The sequence below is a fragment of the Cynocephalus volans genome, chromosome 2 (assembly GCF_027409185.1).
Source record: "Cynocephalus volans isolate mCynVol1 chromosome 2, mCynVol1.pri, whole genome shotgun sequence".
Taxonomy (NCBI): Eukaryota; Metazoa; Chordata; class Mammalia; order Dermoptera; family Cynocephalidae; genus Cynocephalus; species Cynocephalus volans.
Genome location: NC_084461.1, coordinates 64,823,080 through 64,841,153, shown reverse-complemented (window position 1 = coordinate 64,841,153; position 18,074 = coordinate 64,823,080). Strand labels below are relative to the sequence as shown.

Here is an 18,074-nt window from a genome sequence, read left to right as displayed (position 1 = left end):
GCATAGAAACCCTGTTACTCATTGGTGTCCTAAGTTAAATAAAAACATCTTAGTAAGATATTGGGACAAAAACATATGATGCACAACTTTCCCTCCTAAAAATAAAGATTATAGATGGAATTTAGAATGCACCTGGTTTTGTGAGGGATGGTGCTGTGAACTTTGACACTTTACATTGGGCCACACGGCCGCTATATTAAGTACATGCATGATAAAGCTGTTCAAATATCTTTTATTCCTTTTTCAAATAAACAATAGGTTCATGCCTATAGAAATATGAGAATCATTAAATCAAGGTTAAAAATATATATAAGGTTTGTTTAACACTTTGAAACCACAATCGCTGCCGTCTCAGTTTTGAGTCAGACATATAATTTATGCTTGCTGGTAATAATAAGTTTAAGGTTAATATGAGGACAAGAAAAAAAAGAAACACAATGGTGAAAAACGTCAAGAACAGCAAGTCACGGACTAATCGACCACAACAGATATAATCACCAAAAAGAATCGGCTGACCACCGAGTTTTATTTAACCTTGTGAATTATTAATTTTATGAAAATTGACGTAATTTTAAGAAAAGTTTCCATTTAACTATTGGCTTAATAATTTTAAAGGTTTATGTAGTTAAAATGCCCACATTAACCACCCCCCGTGTTGTGTAACAAATAAAAATGCTGTTTTCAGTCTGGGCTGCTTCAGCTGCTTTAGCTGCTTTGGCTGCCACAGCGCTGACAGCCCACAGGGTGAGAACGTGCTTCAAAGGAACCGAGGTCTCTACCTGTTTTTTTTTATTTTCGCCGCCTTTCCATCCCTCTTTCAAAGACCCCCAACTTGACTGGATCTGGTCTCCGGCACATTCTCAGTCCCCCGGTGGATGACTGAAACTGCGAACAGTACTGACCTCTATAGTTACTATGCTTTTCCTACATGTACATACCTATGATAAAGTTTAATTTATAAACTAGGCACAGTAAGAGATTAAAACAATAACTAATAATAAAACAAAAAAATATAATAATAAAAGTGAAAGCTATGTGAATATGGTATCTCTATCAGAATATCTTATTGTACCGTACTCACCTATGTTTTGGACTGTAGTTGACTGAAGGAAACTGCAACCCTGGAAAATGAAACTGCAGATCAGAGGTGACTACTGTATGGGCTTTTGAGTACCACAAAACCTGAATCTGTATTGTATTTACTAATATTGATATAAAAGTAGCTGGGCCATACCTTTACTCTCCTAACCTCCCACTCCTCAAACTAGCTTCCAACTTTTCCTAGGTCAGCTGAGCTGCAAGCAGCTCCTAACCATTGCATCCATTCCTGCAAAAAGAGTAATTCTGAGGCTCTGATGAAGCCCGCACAGCAACCCTTCTCCAACCAATCTTCCTCACCCCCACTCCCCATTCCAGCAACACTGTCCTCCAAGTTCCATGTCTAACTGGGTGGCGGGCCGGGAGGGGGGGCAAGCCTTTCTTCCTCCCTTTCTCTTTTCTTTTGTCCTCCCTCCTCCCCTACCTTCTTCCCTTCCTGTCTTCTTTCTTTCAGACCCAGCCAAAGATGCATATAATTAAGGACAAACTAAGTAGTCTAGGAAATCAGGACAAAAGGAAAATATAGGTAGGAAAATAAAGGATGAGTTAAGAAGGGTAAAGAGTAGCACACAGAAAAGTTGACCATGTGGAACTGGTACGTGTGGTTAAGTGTTTTGAGTTGAATTGTGACCACGAAAAAGATGGTAAGTCCTAACCCTGGGTATCTATGAACGTGACCTTATTTGGAAATAGGCTCTTTGCAGATGTTGTTAAGACGAGGTCACTAGGGTAGGCCTTAATCCAATAGGCTGGTGTCCTTATACGACGAGGGGAATTTGGACACAGACACACAGGAAGAACACCATGTGATGACAGAGGCAGAGACTGGAGTCATGCAACAGCAAACCAAAGAACACCAAGGATTGCTGGTGCTAAGCTTCGCATGCTTTTGTGCCCTTCAAAACTCATGTTGAAATTTAATCCCCAATACAACAGTTCTGAGACATATTTTATAACTTAATTTAAAATTTAATTGAAAGTTACAAAAAGATTTCTGATTAAAACAAAGTTTAAACATTGAATCAAACACAGAAAAGGCTCCTTTTCTCTGAAGTTTAAAAATGAATCGCAAACGCATTTTGTTAGGATAATAAACATATAATGCCAGGGGTCCAAATCCCGCCCTTTTTCAGGTCTTGATTAAACGCTGACACTTTCGAAAATCTGTAGCTGTTCTCAATTTCTTACGGCACTTGGTTTCCTCTAACATCATTTTTCACTTTCTTCCTGGAGTTGCATCTGTCTTACTGTCTTACTGGAGTGTAATCTTCTTGAGGGCAGAAATGGTCTCTTGAAACTCTAGACTCCTAATCAGGCTTAAGATAGTACTTTGTCCATAACCAGTACTTACTAAAATCTCTAATGAACTAATGAAAATATCATGTATCTCATTACATGGTCAGTTTAAAGCCAAATGAATCTTTAAAGCACTCAAAAGCAATATAGCTTCTTGTTAAAAGGATTGCCAGATACAATAATCTTTAAGTATTTGTTCATATATTAAAACGTGAATTAAAGATGACTTGAACCTGATTCATTTATGCTAGTTATTTTTCTTTTAATCAGATGTCTACGGCTGTAAGTGTCCTTTTGGGCCTGAAGAAAAGTAGTAACCTAATAGTTAACCTTTATATTGCAAAATTGTCCCTTTGAAGACACCTGTTTAGTTTCTTCTTCTGAAACTGTTATAAAAATTGTAACTCTAACCTGCACTATTGCCTATATAACTTTAGCCTGCACAAATTGTAACAGAAAAGTATGACTTTAACTTAACCTGCACCAATTATTCCTGTAAGCACTTACTAAAAACGGGGAAAACATATCTAAAGGTTTTTTAAGTGAAGCACCTTTTAAGAGGTCAGGCAGAAGTCAAGGCAGAACCAGACTCACATTCCAGGAGACAGCCGGTCCCAAGGACTGAACCAGCCCCCACCTTATCTTCTGGACACCTATCGAGGTGCTAGTGGTGCAGGCCTGTTGAGCCTAACCATAAATCTTAAGGCGCCATGGCTAATTAACGACTCAGCCTGTTATGAGAGTCTGTCTAAGAAAAACTGTATAAAAAGCCTTGGTATTGTAAGTTCGGGGCTGCTTATGAAAAAGCGATCCAGCATGCTGAAATAAACACCTCTTGCTTGACTGCAGCGGACTCTTGTCTCGTGGTCTTTGTGAAGCGAGCCACTCCGGCGTGTGGGATTTGTGCTTAGTGCACGGGTCTTACAAAACTAATCTTAGCATGGTAAGGAAAAACACCATGAAATGGACTTTGAAATTCTAGTTTACAGAAAGAATGAGGTTTAAAAACAATTACTTGAACCAAAGCAGGTAGAGTGGATTGTATTACTATACACGGTTATTTCTTGCTCTTTTTTTGAAGAGAATTGTACATCTCTGCTTATTGTCACATGGGTTGCTAGGCCTCCTTAAGGGAGTACACTTTCCCGCCCATTGGCATCAAGCTCAGTCATGTGACTTGATTTGGCCAATAGAACGTGAGCAGAATTGCGGCATGCACAAAGTGAGTTTTACCAGCAATATGTGCCACGCGGGGACAAGAGCCGATTGTTACATTCCCAGGAACTTGGCCAGCCACTTGTTAAAACTGTTTGTAACTTGAAGTCGGCCATCGTGGGAGTATTTACACCACGGAAATAGCAAACACTGCAAATCAGGACTTCCCCCTCTTCCCTCAAAGTTGGTTTACCAACGCACCAGTGAGCATGTCCCCCCAAAAGTTGATCTTTCAGTCTGGAGCCTGGAATAAAGAAAACTCGTGGAGTAGAGCCAAAGCTGCCTGCCGCTGACGTAACGTATTTGAGAAACGGACCTTTGCTATATTGCAAATCCCTGAGTTGCAGGGATTGTTCGTTACCTAAAATCCAGCAAAGCTGATACACCATGCTGGTGTTTTGGTGAACACCAATGAGCTCTACCTTTATCTGTCCTTGGGGGGGGGGGGGTGGGGCGTATGTCTTCTAACAGCTTATGACATCACACGCCTGAACCTGACAGGATGCAAACTGCACTCAGAGACTCGGGAACGGGGGCGGGGGGTAGAATCCAGAATCCAGGTCTTGGAAGGTTAATGCAAAGACATAAAGCAATAGCTACACTTTAAACATCACTAAGCGACTGACTGATGTTAAAACTCTGACGAGCATGAGTGTGTCATCGTGAGTCTGGATGCTTTAGGAGTGCCTCCCCGGCCGCTTTCCCCTGAAGGACACGCTTTACCGTCTCCCTCTGCACCCACGACGAGTGAATTGAGCGCTGTGTCTTTAAGGGGGAAGCGCGGAGGTTTCCGTCCGGGACAAAATGTCTGCGAGGAGCCTGGCGCGGGCTCGGCGATCCCGGACCCCGGGCCGCCTCGGGCTGCAGCCGCGCCCCGCGGAAGATGCGGTGAGTGTGGGCCGCGGGACTGGCGGGCGCGGCGGGCCAGGACTGCGGGGCGCAGGTAGTCAGCGAGGCGCCGCCCGGCGCTGTCACAGGCCCGGGAGCCCCGGGAGCCCCGGGCGCGGGGCGTGCCCTTCGCCATTGTCCCGATCTAAAGATGCACTGGGACCCGGCTTCTGCGCACACGCCCCGCTTTTCTGCCTTTAGCACCTCACGGTTGCTCCTTCCCTGCGGTCTTCCTCCCCTACCAAGTTATTCAGAATGTCGAAAACCATTGCCACTGTCCCGCTGTCCCTTTATTAAAGTCGCCTCGTCGTAGTCTCACGTTAACAGTACAAGTGGCTGAGCGCCCTGTGGGGGGCTCTTTCTCTAGTTGGGACTTTCTTCATGTTTGCACGTTTGGGGGGAGACACCGAACGCAGGCCAGATGCTCAGACCAGAATCCCCCTCCATGGTACTCAAACAAAATAATTTTCTGATCCTTTCCGAGTATCCTGCAGCAGCTTGCTGTAGTTTCTTAAACTAACCAAATACCTGCAGCTTCTCAAGCAAAGTTATTTTTCCCTCCTTGAAAGAAAAAAATAAGTACTTGCCACCGGTCGAAATTATAATTAGCCAAAACTACAAAGATAAGGTGTTTAAGAGAACTGTTGTAGAAATAGCTTAATAAATTGACATAATTAGGGTAATTATTTCTTCTCTTTTTTATTAATGTATTATTAGCACATCTTTTTTTTGGCCAAAAATAGCTTTAGGCAATTTACAATAAAAAGTATTCAACGATGTATGAAAAGGTCAAGAGCCAAAACCATGTGATTCTCAATTAGAAAATCTTTTGAGTTACACAGGCCTTCAAAGTAGGGCAGCTTTAAATTCCCTTAATTCATATTAAATTATGCATTTTTACAAAATAAAATGGATCGCCACCTTTCTTTTCAGTAGCATTTGTATTAAAGTAAGCAGGCCTGAAATAAAGGTCTGCTTTAGGGCAGAACGCTTTACAATTTCATTTTTTAAAATGCATTAATAGAGAGTGTGTTTCTCTACCTTTTAGCTAATGGTAGAAATATCTAGGAGTTTGGCTTATGACATTTAGGGAACACCTCTAATTCACCAGATAATTACCTGTGGGTCCAGTACATTTTTTAGAGTCCATTTATAACCTTTTTCTAAATTTTTCACACTTAACCTTTTATTCTTCAACTCAGGTATCCACATTTAACAGTTTGGAGACATTTTTACTTGTCTTTTATGGCCTTTAGCCTGGTGATTCTAGACTAATTTTTCTAATTGTCTGGATCTGTTTATAAATAGATTAATACCTGGCAGTAAACAGAGATAGATAACACATGAATGAATTGTGGTTTCCTTGACACGTCTGTTGTCAAGGCTAGTTATTCGTTTAAATTATTATGTTCTGCTTTGATTAAAGTCACTGGTGGATGAACTAAATGAAAATGGTTTTAGTATTTCCACACAAGTCTATGTAAATTTCATATTACTGTGAATTTCTCATCTAAGAACTAGGCTCCACCAACATGTGTTTGCTTCTAACTCTGCCTGGTTAATCCAACTAAAGTGAGTAGCCTTGACTTTGGAAGGACAAATAAAGCTGTGATTCATTTATTTCCTTCAAGAACATTGCCTGGTTCTTTGCTTTTTAGCCTGCCTAATATTTTTTATGTATATAAGTATAAAATAATAAAATTAACTTTTGTGAGTTATTTATAGAATGACTCAATGTTATAGTCATACCTGTGTTTATGCCCATACTTACACAAATTATCCATCTGGGTTTTGATCCCTTTCTTTATTCTCTATATTGGCATTCAGGGAGATGATACTGAGGAACCTGGGTTTTAATCTGATAGGTTAGTAGAAGAATAGAGCTTCTTCAGGAATAGACTCAAATGCATAGATAATTAATGTGAATTTATTACATTCCACAGGCTTAGACTTTTTATCACTCCTTCCAGATAATGGATACTCAAATGAAACTCAGCTGTAGGAGAATCAGAGGCATGCTACCAATAATGCTGCTGTCTCCTCTTCCATGAAATATCTAAAATCTACATTTTTTTTCCAGTTTTTTTCCTCTAAAATTGGACTCAAAAATTTCCACTGTTAATTTCATGCTAGCAATGCTTTTATTTAGCTTCAAGAAATTTTATATTAAAATAGGAGCTTGGAAGCCTAGTTATACAACGAATTGGAACTGTATTTATTAGAGTCAAGCACTAATGGTAATGTGTTTTGGGGGTGGATAACACAGTGCATTTTGTCCACTGTGGAGGATGGGAAGAGGAAGGATGCTAAGCAGCAGGAATGTTTGTGTTAGAGCCCCCAAGTCTTCAGCGCCAAGGAGCTGCCCCCTGCCTACCCTTCCCCAGTATGGACAGGGTGATGGTATTTACCCTAATGAGTGAACACTGATCTGACCTTTACCAGGGGTAACAGAATTATTGTTGGAAGCATCTCTTTCCCCACCAGATCAGTGAGCTTCCTGAGGGCAGGGACTATGTGGTGTTCCTGTTGGAATGCTTGGCAGCAAGCCAGTGCCTGACCCTAAGCAAGTGCACAGTGAGCATTTGAGTGAATGAGTTGGTAGAGTGAATAGATGTATGCAAAATAATCACATTTACTGACATCTTTCTGGTAGTTTAAAGAAATGTTTAAGGAAAAATTAAAGAAGGTCTTATTTTTCCTTTTTTTCTTAGCTAAACATACAGTTAATGGATATGCATTTTTATTGGGTACTTGGCGAGGAAGAAATGCATACCACAGGGCTCCAGCTAATCAAACCTCCCCATTATCTTCTTTTACCTGAATGATGAGCAACCTATTTTGCATGAAAGTCAATTTAGGAAATGAAAATAAATTTGGGGAGTGAAGGTCTTGGATCTGTTATTCTTTTTATTTGATTTTTGTATTCAAAAATCCCCAAGGGGATTCTTCTAACATAGACTACCTACTATATTGAATAATAGAATGTCAAACAGAAAAATACCACTGCCTTTTAGCTACTAAAATCTTAAGGTGGGCATGTTCAATCAGTAAGTAATGGTAGCTTCTTTTTTGTTCATGCCTTGAATTTATACAGCACCGGAGAGTCCACAGTGACATCATTAGTATTATATGATTTCAGCCATCTGCTTAGAGGCACATAATCTAATCATTTCCCTTGGCAGATGTGGAGAGGGTAAGCTGGGGCCAAGAAACAGAGTCAGGTTCATTTTATTTAATGCAGCATCCCCCAAGTGTCTACCCTGTACCAGGGAGATGAATGAGATGAGATCCTCTCCCATTGTGTCCTTCATCTCCTGTGGAAATAGAATCTCCTTCTGCTTGGGCAGGGCACAGCGAACCACTCGTCACTGAGCAACCTCACATACTAGGTTTCTCCCAGGCCAGATGGCAGCACACTGTGCATGTATAGGACTGGCCCCTCCAGCCTCCATAGTTAAGGTTGGCCTGATCCTTCCTGAGCCCCCATACCTCAGGAGCCAAGGATTATTTTATGAAATTATGTTTTATTTATCACAGATCCTGCAATATACATACTCTACCTAAATGTATGCACATGATAACATGCATGCTTTCTTAGTACCTTTTTCTTTTGCTTTTATATTTACCTCTTCCCCTTCTCCCTCCTTTCACAGCAGCTGCCACCCCATGAACTCATTGTGTCTCCTTCCTTATTTTTCTTCATATATATCTTTCTACATATCTCCTATACTGATCTGTATATTACTTACTAATAATGAGATCCTATTATACACACTTTTTTGCATCTTGCTTTTCTCCCTGAACAGTCCTCCAGTGACATCTGGCAGACCTTTAGTCCATCCTTTTTAATGGCTGTGTAATATTCCCCAGTGTGGACATACATAATCTACTCAGCCATTCTCCTGCTGATAGGCATTCCCTTGTTTTCAGTTTTTTGCCATTCTGAATAATGCTACAATAACATCCTAACACATATGACTTTATGTACTGGTACTTTTAGTTCTATAGAATAGATCCCCAAGAGTGGAATTTCTGGTTATATCTATTTTTAAATAATAAGGAAATTGCCAGTTTGCTTTCCTAAAAGCCATCATATCTTCACTGGTAATACGAGTGTGCCCTTTTCTCTGCCTCCCTTCTAGCTTTGGCTGTTGGACTTCTTCATTTCTGTTAGGTGATGAGTGTAATGATACCTTATTTTCACCTTAATAGCATTTCACTGAACGTGTGACAATGTGCATCTTTTCACAAATTTCCCTGCCATTTGAGTTTGCTCTTAGGTCATTTGCCTATTCATATTTCTTGCCAATTTTTCTATTAGGTTGTTTGTCTTTTTTGTGTCAGTTGGTGAAAGCTTTGTGTGTTGTGGTTGTGGCTGAAGAGTCTAAAAAGGCTTCTCTTCCAAGCAGGATGGTTGAATTGCAGGCTTCTCCCTTCTGCACTGTAGGGCTGGGCAAGTGAAATGAACTTAGGGGTTGTTTAGCAGAGCTAGGCAGGCTGTTATGACCTGTGGCCATAGACTGCTGGTCACTCTTTAGATACTGCGTCTGAAGAGAAGATTGTATTGAGCCAAATGCGGCTGAGTGTGGAGGACTGAGAAAGTGAGGCAGCTCTGCACCGTGCTGCCTTCCACTGGTTAAGACCTCCAAAAGCGAAAGGCTGCCCAGGCAGAGGATGTCCCTCTGCCTCCCATGGAGGGGCAGCGCTCTGCTGGCCAACATTTGTGGTGCTGCTTGGCCCTGGCTCAGGTGAGGCTTTCCACTAAGTCAAAAGGATTAAGACATCAAAATCACAGCATCTCACCCTTGTGCCTGCCTTAACTCATAACAGATGGCATTCACATATATGATACTTCTCTGGGCATTCCAGTTTTTTAAAGAAACCCAGAGATATCTTGCAGGGAGGTAAAAAGAATGACAGTAATTGGACACTTCAGGCACTATTAGGGGCACATGTGTGATGATGACTCTCAGACTTTGGCACAGGTAAGAGAATCTGCAGGTTATGTGCAGTTTCAACGACTAGCTCAGGAAGGCATATCAGAATGCAAAGTAATAGCCTTGATCTTATAGAAAAACTTAAATCTCTTTATTAAATAAATCATAGGGATTCATTATATAGTTTCTTCACTTTTATGTATGTCCAATAATAAAATAGGAACTCTGAAAAGGTCAAATTCAAATGTAGAAGGAAATGGAGTTCTAAAAAGGAAAAAGGAGTGTAGGAAAATTTTAGGTAAAGTTGGAAAATAAAAACATTTCTAAGACTAAAATCTTGTTCTGTTTACTAACCATAATGTTACATAATTGTAATGTTTACTGACCATAAACAAATTTTCCTTGGAGGTGGTCTGTAATTCCTCATCCCACCTATTCCTACTTTTGGAACTTCAGCAGTTGTAGAGCTAGGGCTAGGGTCTGGTGCTTACAGACCCCTCGAGCCTGTTCACAAACCCTTCACACGCAGGTCTATGAGCTAGGTAACCAGATAAAACGGTCCTTGGAGCCTTGGTTGAAGAAGGAATACTCTTTATTTAGCACACACAACACTAGGAGCTAAGCAGTACAAACAGAAACTCAGAAACTCAACTGCTGCTGGCAAAGTCCAAAGAAAAACTGAACCTGAGCAGCTGCCAGCAGAGTAAACATGCTCTATTGTTAGACGCAGCTCTCTGCCGCCAGCCTGCTTCACAAACTGCAGAACACACAAAAGCAATTAATTAGAAAGATACATGGGTGCACATGCACACTAACTCTACCCAACAACTTGTTTACAAGAAATATGCTGCTGACCCCCAGCCAGACCTGAGCGGAGGGAGTCTGACTAAGTTACCTATTTTCCCCCACAGCAATTTAATAAATCTCTTGGGGGAAATGTGGCCTTTAATTTCTAAAGTCCTTTTATGCTAATTGGTCATCATGAGTAACAATATTCAATTTAATGCCTGTGAATCAGAAGATATGTGAATAAGCCAACTCTATTGTTAGAAGAGACCTGATTCCTGTCTTTTTTGATGACTGTGGTATAATTATTATCTTTTTTTAAAATGTGAGAGACATATTAAAGGTCATGCCTGATCCTGAGTAGACTGCTTGGTGGGAAAAAGAACAATTAAGTTTAGAAAATTGTAATGCATTTGTAAGAACATTATTAGTAGTTGAATTAAAAGCTTACACTAAATCTACTAATATAGGAGCCTATTTTTCCTGTTTTCATCTTTGTCGTTAATCATTCTCAGTTGTGTTTATAGCAAGAGAGATTCTGGAACTTTATCATCTTCACTGCTGCTGGTTGGAAACCTGACAGTATGAGCAGGCATTGGCTAGCTCACTGTGCATGGTTCTCCCCACGTTGGCCTTGATTTTCCCCCTGAGATAAGTTCTCAGAAGAACTCAGGGAGTCTGTCGTGTGTTCTCTTTATTGTTTTTAAACTTTCGAAGCACATTTGTCTATAATCACACATTTGGTCCTTTGTGAACGTATTTCTTAAAGGCTATACTTCACCTTTTCCTATCCCTGCCTTGTTTGATAGGTTATTGAAGTCATGCATTGTTTTCCTAATAGAAAAGACTTTGCAATGATAGTCATTGCATTATGTTTGGATCCCTTTAACCAAGATATTTTCCTGGACAAAGTGCGAAGGTATTTTCTTTATTTTTCTTTCTTAATTAAAAGTATTGAGCAAGCTTTGTAGCTTGCAGATCTATAGAGGGCGCCATTTAGTTGGGATGAGCAATTTTTAAAAAACTAATTTTGTTTTATGCCTTGCACACCTATGAAAGGGTCAGAAAAAATGAACACTAGAAGGACATGGCACTAAGTCAGTATTTCTAGTATCTTTATTGAAGGCTGTTTGATTGAATTTCTTTTACTGGGCCTCCCGTCCTCTAAATTTTCTTCTAGCACTGCTGATGGTGCTTCAGAACTCAAGAGTCATGCTGCATACAGTGATTCTATCCCTGGAACTTGGGTTGGTTGGAAACCTTGAGGCAATGACAGGGACCTGGAAGCCTTCGGAACATGGCCCACCATCTAAGTTAAAGGTAAAAGTTTGCTGCTTTATATATTGCCGTTTTCTAAATGTGCATATACTAAAACATTTTAATGGCTTTCGTTACTGCCAATTTTCTTACAAGAACATTATTTTTATAATCACAAAAACAGATAATTGTATCTTGAAAAATGTCCAGTCATTGAAAGCTTTTTAAAAAGCCTGTTCACCACTGGAACTTCTGCCCCTAAAGTTTAAGAAACAAAATGTTCGTTCCCAAATCATTATTTTCTGCTCATTTCTAAAGTTTGCTCTGCAATACCCAGAGAAGACTACAGAAGGGAGCCTCGCTCTTACCCTGGAGACAGTAACTATTTTTTTTAAAGTGAAGGAGCCTAGTTAAAACTAATAGAGATACAGCACTTACTAGGTAGGTCTTTCCGTTCAAGAAGCTTAGCTTCCCACTATTAGTATAAATACTTGTTAGCTGGGAACCCACTTGATTTCAAAGAGAATTCCTAGTATAAGAAGGGCTAGACATTTTAAACATGTTTTCCCCGGGGATCAACACTTAATACTGAATATTAAGGAGAAAGAATAAAAGGGAGGGCGGCATGGTTTCTTCACAGGCGCACTAGTCTTAGGAGTTGTGTGTGTGTAATAGTAATAATTATTATTACTATTCTTTCCGCTTTCGCCCTCCTTTCCCCTCGGTGTGCAGACGCAGCCGAAAGAATGAGGCGTGAAGAGCTGGCCGTGACCATGGAAGAGAGCCGCGGGCAGGACGACTCGGTGGCGGCGCAGGGCGGCCCGAGTCCGGAGCTGGCGCCGGTGCCTCCCGGCCGCCTGGGGGCGCCATACTCCGAGGCCTGGGGGTACTTCCATCTGGCCCCGGCGCTCCCCGGGCACCCGTCGGGCCACTGGGCCACCTGCCGCCTGTGCGGCGAGCAGGTGGGCCGCGGCCCCGGCTTCCATGGGGGGACCGCGGCGCTGTGGAGGCACCTGAGGGGCGCGCACCGGCGGGAGCTGGAAAAGAGCGGCACCCGGCGCTCTCCGCCGCCCGGCCCCGCCGCGGCCGCCGAGGGCGACTGGGCGCGCCTGCTGGAGCAGATGGGCGCGCTGGCCGTGCGCGGCAGCCGGCGCGAGCGGGAGCTGGAGCGGCGCGAGGCGGCCGTGCAGCAGGGCGAGCGCGCCCTGGAGCGGCGGCGGCGGGCGCTGCAGGAGGAGGAGCGCGCCGCGGCCCAGGCGCGCCGAGAGCTGCAGGCCGAGCGGGAGGCGCTGCAGGCGCGGCTGCGGGAGGTGAGCCGCCGCGAGGGCGCCCTGGCCTGGGCCGCCGCCGCGCCGCCGCCCCTCAAAGAGGACCCCGAGGGGGACGGCAGCGGCTGCGTCATCACGAAGGTCCTCCTGTAGCGTTGGCCACATCCACCCCATGCCCGCGCTCCTCCAAGTGTGGGCCGCGGCCGGTGCCTTCAGCCTCCCTGAGGGGCAGGATTCAGGCCCGCGGACCCCTGACTGACTCGAGGGCTCCAAATGCCGGGTCCTCCACGCCATGCTACTGCTTACGTTTGAGAAGCGCTTCGGGAGCCGGAGCAGAACCAAAAATCATTTCCTCAGTGGGGTCATCTGGGGTGCTGGGAGCCGAAGCCCCTGTGGCCTCCCGTGCTGTTGGCCTTTCGTGGGCCTGCGTGCAGGGCAGTGCGCACGCGGGAAACCTGAGAGCTGAGCAGCACCGGGAATCCATATCGCCTGGTGCCGTGGCTAGTGGGGCTGAGAACCCTGTACCTGGTGACCCTGAAAGGTCAGAAGCTTCTTTACACACCAAAGACTTAAAACACCATGTGCCTATACACCAGGGCAGCCCAAGGTGGTTGGTGCATGGAAATGAGAAAGGTTTTCACCCAGAAAAGTTTTACACGTTTCCTAAAGCCTAATCTTTGCTCAGCACCAAGTTCTGAAAGGGCGATCTGTAGTTTCCACTACTGTTCTTTTTACTTTCATCACCTCTAGAGCGGCGTCAGGGCAGCGCCAGAGGGCCCCTTTTTTATCCCCCCCCCCCCCAAGATGCCCAACCAATACCAGACGCACCCTGTCTCACCTCAGCCATCTTTCCCCTGGTTCAGACCCAGTGGCAGATGTGGGTCTGATGTGGCGGGGGTTTCCCTCCTTTCCTGCCACTTGGTGGCAAGACATGACTTCATCCCATTGTTGCTAGGAAGGGCGGTTCCTAACGCACATGTCTTCACAGTCCTCACTCCTGGGTCAAAGGAGAAAGATTCCCTCCCCCCACCCCCGACCACATCTTCCTGTCGTGTTTTTCTCTCATTCCTCTTCCACGTTTATGGGTCTCTGCTCCATTAGTATTCCTCCTCCGTCTGTCACCCTCCCTTTCCCCAGGCTCTTCTTCCTCAGCAGTGCTTAGGACTTTCAACCCAGAAGGGTCAAGTAGTCCTTGCTGCTTATACTTCCTCCTCCTCTCTTACTCCTTCACTCCTGGTCAGCTTTCTATGCTACATTAGAAGCCACCACAATCTTGGAATGACCAAATGTGATGATTTCATTTTTCTTAATCTCTTCTTTCTGGAAATATCTCCTTTGGTAGATGGAACTTGCTTTTCCCCCCCAAGAACTCCTTTTTCTGATGTATACCGCTTCCCATTTTTTTCCTCATGCCTTTTTTTCCTATTTTTTTTTTTTTTTTAATTTTGAAAAATCCCAAGCATGCAGAAAAAGTTGCAAGGCTAGTACAACGAATACCCATATACATACCCTCCACCTAGACTGAACAATTGTTAACATTTTGCCATATTTACTTTTCTCACTCTGTACCCCATGTATGTGTGTATAATGACATTTCACCCCTAAGTATTTCAGCATGTATCTCCTAAGAATGAAAACCTTGTTCTACATGATTACAATGATCATACCTAAGAATATAAATTTCTTATAGCCTCTAATACGTTGTCCTTAATCAAAATTCCCCAATTGTCTCAAGAATGTCTTTTCATCTTTTTTTTCTTTTTTCAAACAGGTCCAATCAATGTTCAAATATTACTTTTGTTTATAACTCTTCACTGTCTTTTAGTCTAGTACATCCCCCCTTATATTTTTTTCCATGTTTACTTTTTGAAGCGTCCAGGCCAGCTGTCTTATACAATGTCCTATGTTCTGGACTTGTCTGCTTGTTTACTTGGACCAGTTTCCACACTCCACTCTGACTAATCTCCCAGTAGACTTACAATAATCTCTTCTGTGCCAGCGACTTCTATCTCCAGCCTTCCTGGCTCTGGTCTTTCGTGCCCAATCCCCTGCTGCTTGTCTCCACCCCTACTTGCATCTCCTGCCACTACAAATGGAAAGGGCATTCAAATGGAAACATCTATTCCACTCCACATTCCACCCCTCACCTGATAACTAATATTTACTGGGTATTTAAAATGTATCAGGTATGCACTACACACTACATGTAATATCTCACTTTATTCTCACAGCAGCTCCATGGAGAGGTACTGATACGATGGCCATTTTACAGCTAAGGAAACTGAGGTAAAGGGATTAAGTAGCTTGCACAGGATCACAGCTGGTATATAGTAGCGGTGGGATCCAAATGCAGTCACAGTTGACTCCCAGATGCCATGCTCCTAACTACTGCACTGCTCCTCTGAGAGCTCTGCTTTCCTGCTAGTTATGGAAGCTGACACCTGTTTCCACCCTAGCTCCCAATTTATTAGTGGAATTAACTGGAATTGATATTAACACTTACTGAGCATTCACCAAGTGTCAGAGCTATGCTATAAGGCTTTACAAAAATAATTACCTGCCAGGCAGCAAGCCTGGTGACATAGGTGCTATTGTGCCCATTTTGTAGATGAGGAGGAGACAGGCTCAGGGGAGTTCAGTAAAGTCTTCACAGCCTCACAGCTGCAAAGAGGCAAAGTGGGATCTGAACTTCAGTCTCACTGAATTCTAGGCACCTGCTCTACTAAGTCTGTCTACAAAATATGGTACCTGCCTTCCTTCTGATGCCACCTGCCAAGCCCAGACCCCATTTACCATTCATCTGGGATTCGTCTTCCCATTCTTGTCTTCCCCTATTTCCCCTGACCTGACACAACTTGGCCAAAGCCAAGGAAATGTCCTAAACCAATGCTGACTAATTATATCACTTTTCCTGCTGAAAAGCCCCCAAGGTCACACAGTACCTACTGATTATAGTCCAGGCTTCTACCTTGTGGCCTGACATTCAAGTTGCCCTCCCTGCTCCCCAGATGCCAGTCTTATCTGTCCCTTCTCCTACATATTCTGTATGCTCCAGCCAAACTGGAGTCCATTCTTCCTAACGTGGCCCCTCTATGCCTCAGTTCACCGTCCCTCGACTTAAAAAACTTCTTCAATCTGAGTATGAAAAAGCCCACCCACTTTCTAAGACCACAGAGCTTTCCTTGATTTCTCCTCATTTAGAGGCATTTCCTTATCTCTCTGGACTCTCCTAGCATTTTGTATCTCACAGCCCTCAAAGCAGGCCATCTAGCATGGCTATGTAGGGTTTTGTTTTACCTCCCCTGCCAGACCTGAGCCCCTGGGGGTCGTTGACTCTTCCTACTCCCACAGTGCCTTGCACATAATAGCTGCTCAATAAATATCTGAGGCATTGAACTAATTCAACGTGTTTAAGATTTTTATGTTAGTTTTTCTGTAATTATAATTCATCTATCTTTAATTTTCTAAGTAAGATTCTTAGCAGAAAAAAAAAAAAAATAGCCTAAAGGGAAATAGCAATAATAATTTTTTAAAGCTGTTTAGTCAAAATTTAATAAGTCAGTTATTGGGCTGTTTGATTTCAATATAATCAACTATTCTAGCATGTCATTATCAGGAATGTTTTTTGTAGGACTGTTTTTTTCATTATACGAGTAACAAAAATGTAATGCGCCAGTCTACAAAGAACAGCAGAAAAAACAATCCCTCAAAGTCCTGTTGCCTTGGTAAAATTGCTATTAACATTTTAATGTAATTTCTTCTGTTTTTTGCCATTTTTACATTAATAATAGTATAAGTTATTTCTAAGTATTGGAATTTAACTTCATGTACATTTGTAAGTTGGGCTACAATATCTCAATTTGGACTTTCTGGAAGGGAAAAAAAGACTTCTACAAATGTTACTCTTCTATTTCACCAATGGTTAGAACTATTAAAGATTTATTTTTAAAATCTTAACCACTCCCTCAAGAAAGATGGCTAGTCTGAGTGGCCTGTCAGGGGACAGAACAATTACCTGAGTGCTGACTGAATGCTGGTTGTGGGAATTAATGGGAGAGGTTTTACTTTCTGCTCTATATACTTCTGCATTGTTGTGATTTTTTAATACCAAGCATGAACTACTTTTATAACAAAAAAATTAAAATTTACATTTTGCAAACAAATCTCTCCATCAGCATTCAGCTTCCTTACCTTTCCTTACAAAACCTACAACACAAGCATGGATATAATCCCCACTTCCAGAAAAGCCTAGAAAGAAATGTAGCTCTTGTCCAGTTTAATTCCACCATTTGACAGATGAGGAAAATGAGTCCCAGAGAGTGACCTGTCCGCTATTAGGAGATAGTGACTGTGGCAGGTCACTTGACTGCACCATTTTCAACAGATATTCTGCCCCTCTCTGGCCTTGAGAGCTTCTTGCTCACCTGACAAAGCACAAAGTCCATCAGAACCAGCTGGCTGAGATGGCAATCCCAATGTCTGCTAAGAGGTGGGATTTGAGAATGAAGAGATGGCTTCAGGGAATTGAACTGGACTTTCTGGCTGTGGCAACACAGGGGGTTGTCACTGCCAATTGGTGACAATGACATGCCTTGTGTCGGTCATCAGGGCTTCCCTGATTTGTGCACCTGGGCTTGCTAACAGCACCACCCTGGTGCTGTCTCTGAGAGTAGTACATATAGGGGTGAGGCAGATGGCTGGAACTGGGATGTAGACTGCGCCCTGGAAATCAACTGCTCAAATCCTGCCATGATGTAAAGAGACTGCTCACTTCTTAAGGTTAAATCTGGCAGGGAGGAGGGAGTGTGGGAAAAGCCAGGTAATGACAACCAAACTTAAAACAGCTAGGGCCCTTCGAGCACCTAAGACGTCATCCTTGGAGGCTGGAGAAGGGAAGGGATTGGTTTGGTTTGGGCTGAGTTTCCACTTTAAATAGCTGTCTGTGTCCTTAATGTCTCAGAGAGATTAATGAACACTGGGATTTATTGGTTTTGTTTTGCTGCCATGGACTCATTCAGGAATTCTACTTTGAAAGGTTTGATTTTCTACCTTTCAACAAGCTGAAATCTACTTCTTTGCCTGTAAAATGGATGAGGTAATCATTAAGGTCCCCTTTGGCTCTAATATGCTATGATTACATGAAATACAGTAAAACATCAATTGACATTTTAGTGAATCGGTTGCTTTATTTGGATTTTCTTGTTAAATGCAGAGTTAGGAAAAAATGTTGAAAGTCACGTGCATGCTTCTTATTAAAAATAAAGGTAGTATATCAAATAAGAATTTTGATACACCACTTCATATAACTTAATACAACAGCATAAAGGTA

General features: G+C 42.7%; 1 protein-coding gene and 1 non-coding gene across 2 annotated transcripts; both read left to right on the top strand.

Annotated features, from left to right (window-relative positions):
* The first annotated feature begins 4,409 nt into the window (after positions 1–4,409).
* On the top strand, positions 4,410–14,107 carry ZBED3 (zinc finger BED-type containing 3). Its single transcript, XM_063087129.1, has 3 exons — positions 4,410–4,497; positions 11,401–11,540; positions 12,210–14,107. Exon 3 carries the CDS (start codon positions 12,224–12,226, stop codon positions 12,896–12,898), a length of 675 nt encoding a protein of 224 aa, XP_062943199.1. The 5' UTR covers positions 4,410–4,497; positions 11,401–11,540; positions 12,210–12,223; the 3' UTR covers positions 12,899–14,107.
* LOC134371424 (small nucleolar RNA SNORA47) lies at positions 9,084–9,221 on the top strand. Its single transcript, XR_010022845.1, has one exon. It is a non-coding gene; the product is annotated as a small nucleolar RNA SNORA47 (small nucleolar RNA).
* Positions 14,108–18,074: the final 3,967 nt, after the last annotated feature.